This window comes from Oncorhynchus mykiss, chromosome 5 (genome assembly GCF_013265735.2).
Source record: "Oncorhynchus mykiss isolate Arlee chromosome 5, USDA_OmykA_1.1, whole genome shotgun sequence".
Lineage (NCBI taxonomy): Eukaryota > Metazoa > Chordata > Actinopteri > Salmoniformes > Salmonidae > Oncorhynchus > Oncorhynchus mykiss.
Genome location: NC_048569.1, coordinates 64,660,130 through 64,673,429, shown reverse-complemented (window position 1 = coordinate 64,673,429; position 13,300 = coordinate 64,660,130). Strand labels below are relative to the sequence as shown.

The following is a 13,300-nucleotide window of genomic DNA, read 5'->3' as shown; positions in this document are numbered from 1 at the left end:
TAAAGGGTTCGACCTGGTGTAATGACATGATACATGACACCCAGGAGATGGCTGCTGTAGACTGCTCTGTGGGACAGTCAGAAATGCATATAGACAATCTGTCTACAGGACATAATGTCATTTCCCTTTTTCCATTATTATACTGTATATATAATAACGCCTCTTCCTTCTACTTTACAGTACTATGAGATGTCCTATGGGCTGAACATCGAAATGCACAAGCAGGTAAGTCTCTCGTGCTACATTAATAGGAACCACTTCTTCAGCAGTGTTATCTGAGAGAGGAATCTGTTCTTCTCCTTGGGTGTGCCGACTAGTCGGACAAAACAAGAATCTTAATGGATATGGGCAATTTCCGAGGTACGATTATGATCTGAGTATTTTTTGTTATCCTTGATCGGGGAAAGATAGTACTTTTTGGGTGCCAGTACGCATCTTTCTCATGTCAATCAGTCATGTGCGAGGTTCTAGGTGGTCTAAATGACTCAACGGGCTGTAAAGAGAAGGGTGGGCTGTATGTTAATCCTGCTGCCCTGATTGGATAGAGGAAGGCTGTATTTTTCCATCCACTTGCTTCAGAATTTCACCTGATCAGTTTTCGGTCTGATCATTTGGATTTCTGCTGCCTGTTACTATGATAAATCACATGGCGAGGATGTTTGCTATCAATGTGCGTAATATCTAACAAGCGGTGCAAGCGTAGGAGAAGAAATATGAACCGCTGCTGCGCATTATGAGTGACAGACGGCAAACGTGGCTGCCCCTGCAAGTTGAGGACACACACACCCCTCTGTTCACTGCTCTTAATTTGCAGTGAGAATGTGCAGGGAGGTGTTTTGCCAACATCTACCAATCACGAGTATCATCCGATCCGACTATCAACTGTCAACTTGCGGATACGAGTATGACCATGTCGGCACACCCCTACTTCCCATCATGCTGCCTGTAGACAGACGGACAGTGAATCATCTCTCTGCGGCATCGATGAGAAAGCATTACTCACAGAGGGATTGTTCTAATGGAAGGAGCAGTACAGTACTGCACAGGTTAAAGCTCTAATCTAGGTATATTCCTACATGATCAGTGGAAGAGTAGCGTACTACTGTCTAAGGGGCTCATCTGGTGCCCATTGATCAGGGGGTGTGGGGAGTAAATAATGGGCAGGCTGCTGGGGTAGAGCGATGTGCCTCTGTGGACCCGGCTTTATCTGCGACCTCGTCTGGCGATCGCGGCCACCCTAAAAGATTGACGGTTCCTCCCTGATAGCCACACCGGCAGCACGGAACACGCAGTGAAAAATAGCGTCACAAACACGCTCGCTCGCTTGCGCGCGCACACACACAAGTGCATACACAGCCTCCACTCTGCCTCATGAGTACAATTCATCACCCCTACTCCTTTATTTGACGGGGATGAAATATTTAGAAATTCAGAGGTGAGAAAGAGCGAGGGGAGCTGTGTGTGTGTATCCCCACTTATGTTTGCCTATATGTGTGTATCCGCATTTTTGTTAGCCCGTGTGTGTGTGTGCTTTGTGTGCCTTTGTGTGTGTGAGTGGGTGCAGATGAACTGCGGCAGCATTAGAGTTGAAATTGAAGGGGGTGTGTAGAACTGAATGTCGAGGAGAATTCACATCTGGGTTTTGTGTTCAGCCTGCTCTCTTCCTCCTCCCACTCTCCCTCGCTTTCTCTCTCTCCTCCTGAGCGTTCTGTTCTCTCCAGCTGAGGGGCTCCAGACAGTTTAGTCTGGGATTGTGCCAGGGAGATATTGAAAAGGGGTTATTCGTGTTTCTTCTTTCTCTCTGCTTTTTATATTTATTTATTTATTTAAAAAATAAATAACAATGTCCTTGCCAGTTGCGAGGCCTCTCTCCGGTTAGCCTAGATGAATTGTGCTCCCGCCTGACAAAACATTTGGCATCTCCTCTTATTTTTGTGTGTGTGATGTGATCTTGCGTGTGTGTGTGTGTGTGTATGTATAGAAAGAAGAGTGGAGAGACAAAATACATTTTTAGTGGAGACAGCAAGCGATGTCGGTGCACATGATAGTGATAAGATTGTAATGGTGCATGGTAAATGAATGTGATGAGGTCTCTTCTCAGATATCACGCTGAATTAGAAAGTAACACAATTAACACTGTGTTGCATATCTGAGTTGGTTATGATAATCACTGCCCAAACATGGTGTGTGCGTACAGATGTGTGATCTTAATTTGACCTACATTGTCACAGCAAAATAATCCTGCATGTTGCTTGATCGGTGGTTAGGCTACTTGAAAAGTGCAATACTGTTAATATAACTGTGGGTTTTCAGTGAATTTTTTGTACACTATCGTTCAAACCAGTTTGCGCTGTTCTGTGAAGGGAGTAGTACTCAGCGTTGTATGAGATCTTCAGTTCCTTGGCAATTTCTCGTATGCAATAGCCTTAATTTCTCAGAACAAGAATAGAGTTCTGACGAGTTTCAGAAGAAGGTTATTTGTTTCTGGCCATTTTGAGCCTGTAATCGAACCCACAAATGCTGATGCTCCAGATACTCAACCAGTCTAAAGAAGGACAGTTTTATTGCTTTTTTTAATTAGGACAACAGTTTTCAGCTGTGCTAACATAATTGCAAAAGGGTTTTCTAATGATCAATTAGCCTTTTAAAATGATGAACTTGGATTAGCTAACACAATGTGCAATTGGAACACAGGAGTGATGTTTGCTGATAATGGGCCTGTGTACTCCTATGTAGCTATTCCATAAAAAAATCTCCCGTTTCCAGCTACAATTGTCATTTACAACATTAACAATGTCTACACTGTATTTCTGATCAATTTGATGTTATTTTAATGGACTTTATTTTGTATTTTTTAAAAATTTTTTAAACGTTTCTAAGTGACCTCAAACTTTTGAACGGTAGTGTAAATCGGTGCAGGAAAATTCTCCGCAACAAAAGAGTGATCAAATGAAGGTCCTATGTTCTGTGTACTTGTTGTAAAGTGCCCTTTGGGTGCATTGGGTTTGTGTTGTGAGTCTGATGGGTGTTAAATGAAGCTAAGGGCTGAAGTGTTTTATCTCCTCAGGCTGAGATTGTGAAGAGATTAAACGGGATCTGTGCCCAGGTCCTCCCTTATCTGTCCCAGGAGGTAAGACCACCCTCTAACCCCTGACCCTTTACCCCTAACCCAACCCCACATTGCGCCCTTAGCCTGGAATGAGATCATTCTCATTTGACCACTCCTCCTCCCTCCCTCCCTGTATTATATTTTTCTCTGTTCTCCCTCCATTCACCATTGAGAGCCGTGTAATCGAAGGGGCCAGTGCGCTCTGCTGTGATCCAGATAAGATGTGCTAATTTATGTCCATGACAAGATGACCCTGACTCATTCCAACATGGGAGTAGACCATTGATTCTCCATCAGAGCCCTATGTTCTGTTAGTGGTGGCTGGTTGAATAACTGAATGGGTGAGGAGCACAGGGTCAGTGTTGGTAGTGTTGATCCATCTACTTATCCCCCCCCCCCCTGTGTGTGTGTGTGTGTGTTTGTACCCCAGCACCAGCAGCAGGTCCTTGGGGCCATCGAGAGGGCCAAGCAGGTCACCCCTCCAGAGATGAACTCCATCATCCGGGTAGGCTGCTCCCTCCAGCCCCTCCTCTGTGGGGTTACTGCTACTCTGTCACTATTTCACTATCTATCACTCTTTTATGATGCATCTGCTGTCCTGGGGTTTCCTTTAGCATTGTCTAGTGTTTTAGGTATTGAAGATGATGATAAACGATCTTTGTGTGTATATTACACTGAGTGTACAAAACATTAGGAACACCTTCCTAATATTGAGTTGCACCCCCTTTTACCCTCAGAACAGCCTCAATTTGTCAGGTTGTGGACTCTACACGGTGTCAAAAGCTTGTGTCAAGTTGTCTGGATGTGCTTTTGGTGAGGGACCATTTAAACCGGTGCACCTACTACCATACTCTGTTCAAAGGCACTTCAGTAATTTGTCTTGCTCATTCACCCTCTGAATGGTACACATACACAATCCATGTCTCAATTGTCTCAATGGTTAAACCTTATTTAACCTGTCTCCTCCCCTTCATCTACACTGATTGAAGTGAATTTAACAGGTGACATCAATAAGGGATCATAGTATTCACCTGGATTCATCTGGTCAGTCGGTCATGGAAAGAACAGGTTTTCCTAATGTTGTACACTCGGTGTATGTATATGTCACATGTGGCCGCTGGTACCTTAATTGTGGAGGACATGCTCTTTGTAATGGCTGTAACAGAATATATGGAATTGTTCGAATGCATGGTTTACATGTGTTTGACGCCATTCCAGCCATTGTTATGAGCCGTCCTCCCCTCAGCAGCCTCCTGTGGTTTATGTATAATGTGTGTCTACATATGTTTATCATATACCCTCAGTGTATGTGCATATGTGTGCGTGTGAGAGCCATATGCACCCATCTGTACCTCCCCTGTGTTTGAGCTGTGTGTTTGTTGTCCGCAGCAGCAGCTCCAGGCTCACCAGCTGTCCCAGCTCCAGGGTCTGGCCCTGCCCATGACCCCCATGCCCCTGGGCCTGAGCCAGTCCACCCTGCCGGCCGTCACCTCCTCCTCAGGCCTCTTCTCCCTCTCCTCCATCCTTGCCTCGCAGGCCCAGCTGGCCAAGGAAGAGAAGGCGTCCCGTGAGGGAGCTGACAACCACCGTGAGGAGGACGGGGACAAGTCCGACTAGAGCTCCCTCTCTTTCTCCCTCCACCGCATATCAGCAGCATCGGAGGGCTGTGGTCCTGTATACCTGCTATGTATCCATGCCAGCCTTCCTCCTCTCCCCTACGCCCTTCTCCCTAATCGTCCTACTTATATTTGCCATGCTTGGTTTTAAATTCTACTCTATTTTTCTCTCGCTCTATCTGATGCTTTTGCCGTCATTCCAACTATGTATAGTGCTGATTTTTTTTTAATAATTTTTTTTTTAATACAATTTCTTCAGATATTTGATTTGAGCTTGATTTCTTTTTGTTAATTGTGTATTCTTGTCACGGACCACCAACGGTCCCTTTTCTTTCCATTCTGACCACATTTTCACTCTTTACTCTCCCTCTTTTAAAGTTTCCTTTTTCACAACCAAATCTCTGTTTTTGATGTAAATGGCATTAGGGTCCAGACACCTTTTTTTGTGATTTCAAATGTTTTTGAGAAATAACGCTTTTAGTGTAGTGATGGCGGTCTTTAGATGTTGTACACTGGAAATTGTCATTCCAAACTTTATCCTCAACGTTATATTCCATTTTGTTGCGACTCAAGCTATATCTCTCCGTCCATTCTACATGTAACTGCCAAAAGAAAGGAAAGACTTGATTAAATAAGGGATACAAAGTGTTTTGAAAGCATGAGGTGCTTCCACACAGGAAGTTCCAGACACTTGTAGATTCTATGCCAAGGCGCGTTGAAGCTGTTCTGGTGGCCCAACGCCCTATTAAGACACTTTGTGTTGGTGTTTTTCTTACTTTGGCAGTTACATGCAGCAAGCTACACGGAAAATGGAACAGCTGGATAGGGGAAACTACTTGAGTCGCCAAAAGGGAATATAACATTCTGGATAAAGTTCGGAATGACACAATTTCATGTGTACAGCATCTAAAGCCCTGCATCACTAGTACAAGCTTTGCTGTTTCTGCAAAAACATATTTGGGTGTTTTTTGGAACTTTTGTTCGTGTTTTTTCGGGGCCCCCATACTACATGACGAGGACAAAGAATTGATATGCTGTTTGGGTTAAGTTCCTCAAACTTGAAATCACAAAAGAGTCTAGACTGCACTATAACATGCCATTTACATCAAAAATAGAGATCTGGTTGTAAAAAAGAAAGAACTGGAAACTTCTCCTTTAATCACTCTCTCCTCCCCTCCATTTTGCTCATTTGTGTTCTTTCTCATAAGTGGATATTTGTTTGCACGCCACTGTCGCTGAGCGTCTCCTTCCTCCCTTTTTAACCAGGGCCCATCTGGGACCCTGAATGTCACACAGTATAATTGGAATAACAAACCAGAAGAGATCCAACAGACAGGCTCGCGTCACACAGCTCTCTAGCCTCTGTTGTGTCAACTTGATTCGATCGGTTGGTGTACACGACTTTGTTGCTCCATCGTAAAGAGACTCTTAGATGAGCTACATTGAAACGGGTCTATGGACGTCTGAATCCTAACTTGAAAATCCTGCATTGATAGTTGGGTGCACTTCGATTTTCAGGTTAGTATTCGCCCCCCAAGGTGAAGGAGGGTAGTTGAAAGACGTCAGTCTTCTTGGGGAATAGTGTAACTAGGTAATTCCAGTCCCTGATGGCTATAGTTGGGAAAGACGCATTCCTGTCTTAATGCCATATAAAGCTGTGCTCTTACGTAGTCAAACTCTAGTGCTGTTTTTAGTCGTTTTAAGAAAGTAGGACATATTGAAAAAAAATACTTCTAGATAAGTAGAGAGATGTATAATAAAAATTGTATATGGGAAACGAAAAACACCTTAGAGCTACTTTCATGCTGTTTCTCTTCAAGTCTGTGCTATCAGTCCTCCAACAAATCCACCCCCTATGACAAATTCCCCAAAGAACCCTGTCTAACCCACTGAGCTGCTTTAGACATATCCACACACAGCAGCTTCCATGAAAGGCATGCTATCAATACTATAATAACAGTCTGAATGTCCAGATCGCAGTGATGATAACATTGTGGAAGGTAGAAAAGACCTTCAATCTTTTTTTCTCCTTTCTGTAAAGTGCACTAATATTATGTTTTGGCGGTGATGCAGTAGAGGAGAGTAGTTGCCTCCAACACTAGAGGGCAGTAAGTGTTTTAGAAAGCAGCTCTGGCGTTCATTGAGTCACCTCTTTGAACAGGAGTCCTCCGGTCTATTTTAGGAAACGGGTTGACATCTCTGTCAACCCCTATTGTTAGGCAGCGGCATTGAACATATTATGCAAAATGTCCACTCAGCCCCGACTATCTTTTTACTCAAAGATGAATCTCTGTATATGAAAAAATGATACATGATTGAGCTTTCTCTTGTATACAATACATTAACAGCACTCACATATTTTGATCTATTGTCCATGGCCAATGAATAGTTAATGTACTGTTTTTTGAGCTGTTCTTTGAGTAGATAAAGCACAACTAGCCACTGTTTAATGTGCATTTACAAAAAGATATCTTTCCCAAACATGTTTCTCACAACCTATTGGAGAAACAGAGCGAGAAACGACAGCTTGATACGATATTACCTGGCCCCTTGAGTGCCGATGTAGGCTGGAACTGAAGTTGTACCTGGACTTGAAGAAATAATGATGTGAATATCATTCCCAGGATCATTCAATTCAAAGTCCCATTAACCAGCTCTGCAAACGTTATGACAATACGTTCGGTAATCACCCGAAATATGGCACTCCATTTAGTATGATATGTTACGTTTCGTATGGTATGTATTAATTTGTGTATGTCCATCATCCATTTTGTATGGTATGATAGGTTACAAATTGCAAATGTTTTGTTAAGAATTCAATTTGTTGTTGCTAAGGTTGGCTAGGTGGCTAACGTTTGCTAGTCTATGGGTTAAGGCTTAAGGATGGGGGGAGTGTTATCTAGCATGCTACGTAGCTAAAAAAGTATTTGCTAAAGTTGTCCGTGATGAGATTCGAACGCGCTATCTTTTTGTTTGCGTTATACTCCCATCCACCCCAACCAACCAACCTCCTTCCTTTCTTTTGGCTTAAGTTACATTGTTTTATGTAACCATGCCAGATGTAACATACTAATTTGAGTGACCTGGATTTACGTTTACTATGTTACGTCTAGTCTGAGACGGGCTGTTTTTGGAAGTACATGCTGTGTGTAAATGCAGTCATGACAATAGTTGCTCCGCCAAACTCCATACATTGGTGAGTTCCGAACATATGTTTTACAACGTTTGCAGAGCTGGTTAATGGGACTTTGAGTTGAAGAATCCTGGGCGTCAGAGGCGATGTCGTCATATTCATCATCTCACAGGTACTGGTTCAGGCTAGGACTAAGGTCTAGAACCTTGGGTTGAATGTCCAGGCAGCCCTAGAGCTATGGGGAATATAGAAGATGTGTGTGATGGTGACTGTGGTGGTTTTACTGTAAGATTCATTGGGAGGTAATTGGTGTTATTGTCTGACCATTGTTTTGATCCCAGCCTGTGATACAGCATGTGATGTACTGTATGTTTTTGTATTTCCCTTATATTAATAGACATTCTCCGTTCTGTTTTTGGTGGGTTACACTGTGAGGGTATATAGATCTGTGTAAATTTCCTAGATAACTCTGAGATGATTCCATAGCCGTATGTGAATGCATTCATAAACCTCTGTAATATTAGATTTGAACGTTGGTCAGTCAGTGGTGAACCTGGGATTGACGTGTGGCTCTCTAAGCTTGTGAGCACAACTTACTCCTATGGACTTAAACAGTAGTGATATGCAACGAGTGTGAGTAGCTAGATGCACACAAACGCATGTCTCTTTGGGAACTATATTCCTTTCTATTAGCGAAGAAATGTTTAAAAAAAAAAAATTGGTACACATTCTCTGTGATCAATGCACTTGTTTTGAATATTATCGCTATAAAATAGAATGAGAGTAAAAAGCTGTTAAATTGTGATACAAATGAACTATGTGTTTGTTTAGTAGATGGGGACCAGTTTATGTATACAGTTATACATATAAAGCTTTACGTGTATATGGCTGCATCTTCTGTCTGTCCTGGATGGTTCCTGTGCTATGTCCTACAGTACTGATGTGACACTAGAGGAACTGCAGTACTTTGACCTATACCTGACCCAATCGCTTGCCCTTTCCCCAAAGCGTGGAGCATTGTAAGCATTTTGAGCTTTGTAAAGGTCATTTTTTAAATACTTATTTTGTGTATAATGTAAAACCTAAAGTGTGTACTTTGGCAACAAAAAAAAGAAAGTGTCATGAAATCATAGCTTCATTTAAACAAGGTGAAATATAAAAAGTAACACATTTACTATACATAACTGAAATGTTCTGCAGTAAGGAAGTACTTATGGTGCCTTACAAATAAAGTCAATCAAATCAGCCGTGCGTGTTTTGTCATTATGTATCTACTACTCCAAGAGGCCATGGTGAAAATGCAGTGGAGCTCTAGTATATTTTCAGTATTACTGCTAGATGAAGTATGACATTCACATGACTAATACTCTGCCAATTGATGTACTGTAGCATTTAAATAGTCTCATATGGACATTGTCAATGCCTGTGAAGCTTTGAGGTCCTTGTAGTTCATTGTAACTCCACAAGGCGGAAGTGTTGATTTAAAAACACCCTGTCTCATTTCTACTCTGGGCTGAATAATGCTCTGAGGTATTGCTCCATGTACTCCTCTGGCACAGAGGCATGGAATATTTGAAGAATGGGATGTCTGCTCCGTGGGGTTCCTGATTTAGGTTTAGAAACTCTCCACCACGTGGTCTGTTTTATTATAACATTGGAGACATTGAGACATGACCCAGTTGGCACCTCTGCAAAACCCTTGTGTAGATATTCCATCTATCAATCAAATGCATAACTTGTCATCACATTCAGTTATTTCTCATTACACACACACATATATGCAGTGTTACGCATACACAGGCAGTTACACACACCCTCTTCCTATTGGTTATTTTGTGTGTGTGTGGTTCCAGCCCTCTTCCTCCTCTCCTTCCTGCTCTGCTCTCTCTCAATCCATGGACTCCTCTGGACCTGAGCCCAGCGTTTAAATAAATATGAAAGTGTCCTATTTTCTGTCAGGATACAGAGTCCTCGGAGAAGCATTGATGAGTTGGTGATTGTTTTTCCTCTGCGACAACACATTGTATGGAAAAGCTGAGAAAATCATTCAGATTTAGTTTGAATGGTTATCAGCTACATCAAAGCCACCATACACTGTAGGCCTAAGAAAACATGAGCATATTGTCATGATTTATGATTGCTAGATACTGCACAATTTAAACACTTGCCCCCCCCCCATTCCCCAAAATGTCTGTTAATATGTTATGCTAAAATGTTTATTCTACTGAGCCATTTACTTTGTTCTTATCTTAGTATTTCTTGTTGTTGCATTGTCAAGAAGGAACCTGCAAGTAAGCATTTCATTGGACAGTCTATTCCGTGTCTATCCCGTACATACGACTAATAAAACTTGAAACTAATGTTGGCTAATTAACTGTGTGCATGTACTGAGCAGAGGAGATAGAGTGGAGCGCCTGAATGGAGAGCGGGAAGCGTCTTGATTAATCATGATTGACTCATTCAGAGCCATCGCTGCTTCCCCCATCACTCCCTCGCTCCTGCTCTACTTTATGGCTTGATTATGAAGATGCTCTCTTTTTTTCCTCTCTCTGTCGCCTTCCTCTCTCTCACCTCTTTCCGTCTGTCTCTCCCATACCTCTCTGGGGCGATACATGCTGTGCTGGTTTATTCATGTGTCCCAGGGAACGGAGGCTGTCAATCTGCCTCTCCTCCATCCTCCCCCTCTCCTCCATCCCTCAGTCTATCTCTCCTGTCATTCCTCGCTGCCTCCCTCTGTCACTCTCCCTCTCTTTTGTCTCTCTTACGTCTGTGGCAGTCCTACCCTCTTAGTTTTTTTCTGCAAAGGCCTCACTATTTATCTTAATCTTCATTTCTTTCTCTGTCTTTCTCGTCTTCACACAGTCACACTTCTGTCTTCATCTCCAGTCTTCGTGTGAGTGATGTATTGTATGGCCCAGCCCAGCTGGAGGAGTCCATGTTGACACAGCAGCTCAGTCTGATGCAGATGCTCTCATAGATCCACCATGGGAACCCATGTCTATCTGCATCTTCTTTTCTAATCTGGTCTTCCTCTGCATATCCTCCTCTCGCTCCCTCTCTACTCTGTCCTTCACGTCAGCGTGTGTATGTCCGTCCGTGTGTCAGTCTGTGTGCGTGTGTGAAAGGGCAATGTGTCTCATCAGTGGTCTGCTGTGGGATTTGCAGCAGCTGTTTTGGTGATACAGTAGCAGGAAACCTAGTTGGAGAAATGGGGACTATTAAAAGTTTAATAGAGTCATGTGAGATACAAACAACATCCTCCTTTTTTCCTCTCTCTGCCTATCCTTTCTTTCCTTCACTGCCCTTCCCGCTCTAGCTCCCCCTCTCTCATATCCTCCTCTATAATTCCCTCTCATCTTCTCTCTGTTCTCTCTCTGTTCTCTTGCTCAACACCTTGCTCTCTCATTTCCCTGTCTCACCCCTCCCAATCTCTCCTGCCACTCTTTTTATTCCTCCCTCCCCATCTCACTCTTCCTCCTTCTCCCTTCTCTCTCTCTCTCTCCCCCCTCTCTTTATGAATCATCCTCACCCTCTCTCTCCAGTGCTAGTGAGATAAGAAAGGAGGGAAGGAGCGAGGGAATGTGAGAGAGTAGAGACAGTACTAATGGTGTTCAGTGTAAAGCCCTCCCCAGTGTGGTAGTGGGCTGTTACCCAGCTGTCTGTGGGGCTTCTTGCCTGTCACTTCCAATCCCAGTGACACCACAGCTACAACACACACAGCTAGCTAGCATTCCACCTTGCCCCGCCCTTACACACACACCCCTCCTCTCCACCTCCTACTCTCTGGCTCTGAAAGACACACACACATGTATATGCTTGCACACAGAAGCATAATCACAGTACAGTCACACACGCACACACACGGGCTAACATTCACACACACACTGCTGGTGCAGTGTAGACTCCCCCTTGCTGAAAGCCAAATTCATTTAGTGAGCACTCTCCTTTTCCTAGCTCTGTGTGTGTATGTAACTATGTATGACTGTGTGTGTGTGTGGTGTGTGTGTGTGTTTGCGTGCGCACACTTGTATCATCTCTTATTCATCCCTTTACTATCTCCATCTATCACGACTCTGAGAGAGAAAATCACATCAGGCTGAAAGTACAATAGTGCCTGTTCCTCACTATCTCTTATCTCACACTCTTCTCTCACTCTCTCTAACTCTTTTTTCTAATGCTCCCTTGTCCCAGACAGTAAGCAACAGTGTGTCAATGACATGTTAATGATAGGGTTATTACTGTTGTAAACACTATTACTGTTGTAAACACACAGACAGTTGGATTCAGTCCTTTCAGTCAGTCAGTCAGTCTGTTAGTTCTGTATAAGTAGTATATATATGTTGTCCCAGTTTGCCCTCCCTCTTCTCTGCTCTGGCGCTGGCCTGCCTCTGAGCTGTGGTCTCTGTGTGAGTGGCGTGTGGTCATCCCGTGGTCTGTTCGCAGTCCCAGTGCGGTTCGCTCGCTCAGACTGAGGCCTGTGACCCTGTCTGTCTGTCTGTGTCTGCTGACTGGTGTTTCCCAATAAAACCCTCTGTGGTTCTGATGGGCTGTGATTAGAAAGCCAGTGTACACACATGCACTACTCTAGACTTCTCAGATCACTCTTTCCTACTGTGTCAATCATCTCATTATAACACCATGAGAACTAGTGTTCTCCACCTCCTGAATAATCTGACAATGAACTGAGAAAAGTAATTCATCTTATCCTGCCATGAGGCCAGCCTGTAAATTATAATGATCTAAGAAAGAATGATAAATATTGTAAATGATCTCGCAGAAATTATGCATTTCACCCAAAGGCTTCACAAGTTTCCACTGAATATTACTTGGAAGTGAATGGTGGCAAATGTTTTACTTTTAAACTAAAAACAGAACAGAGATGCTAGGTCTAGGTCCCAAGAAACAAAGAGATCTGATGTCGGATCTGACAATGAATCTCGATGGTTGTACAGTTGTCTCAAAACTGTGAAGGACGTCGTCATTACTCTGGACCCTGATCTCTCTTTTGACAAACATATACAAAAAAAATGAATGAGCAGCTTTTTTACATCTTCATAACATTGCAAAAATCGAAATACTTTTTGTCCAAAATGATGCAGAAAAATGACTTTTTCCATGCTTTTTCCACTTCAATGCTCTACTGCAATGCTCTACTCTCCGACTACCCGGATAAATCACTAAGTTAACTTCAGCTAGTGCTAAACACGACTGCTAGAATCTTGACTAAAACCTAAACATTTTATCATAAGCATTACATGGACCTACTCCTACCTATCTCCCCGGTTTGGTCCTTCCGTACACACCTACACCTACGCTACGGTCACCAGACGCAGGCCTCCTTATTGTTCCTAGAATTTTGAAGCAAACAGCTGCTATTCGGTCTTTTTTAGTATGTTATTAGGATCCCCATTGACTGTGGCAAAAGCAGCAGCTACTCTTCCT

At 43.1% G+C, this 13,300-nt stretch overlaps 1 protein-coding gene across 2 annotated transcripts in view; it reads left to right on the top strand.

Annotated features, from left to right (window-relative positions):
• The window catches only part of LOC110524329 (TLE family member 5), a 37,069-nt gene extending 27,966 nt beyond the window's left edge, over positions 1-9,103 (top strand). Inside the window, exons 4-7 of one of the 2 annotated variants that reach the window (XM_021603868.2) lie at positions 181-225; positions 3,068-3,130; positions 3,540-3,614; positions 4,499-9,103. In XM_021603868.2, the coding sequence (XP_021459543.1) occupies positions 181-225; positions 3,068-3,130; positions 3,540-3,614; positions 4,499-4,726 (411 nt within the window). In that variant the 3' untranslated portion in view covers positions 4,727-9,103. The remainder of the gene's footprint in view (positions 1-180; positions 226-3,067; positions 3,131-3,539; positions 3,615-4,498) is intronic. The other variant, XM_021603869.2, reaches the window with a different exon arrangement.
• The last annotated feature ends 4,197 nt before the right edge of the window (positions 9,104-13,300 follow it).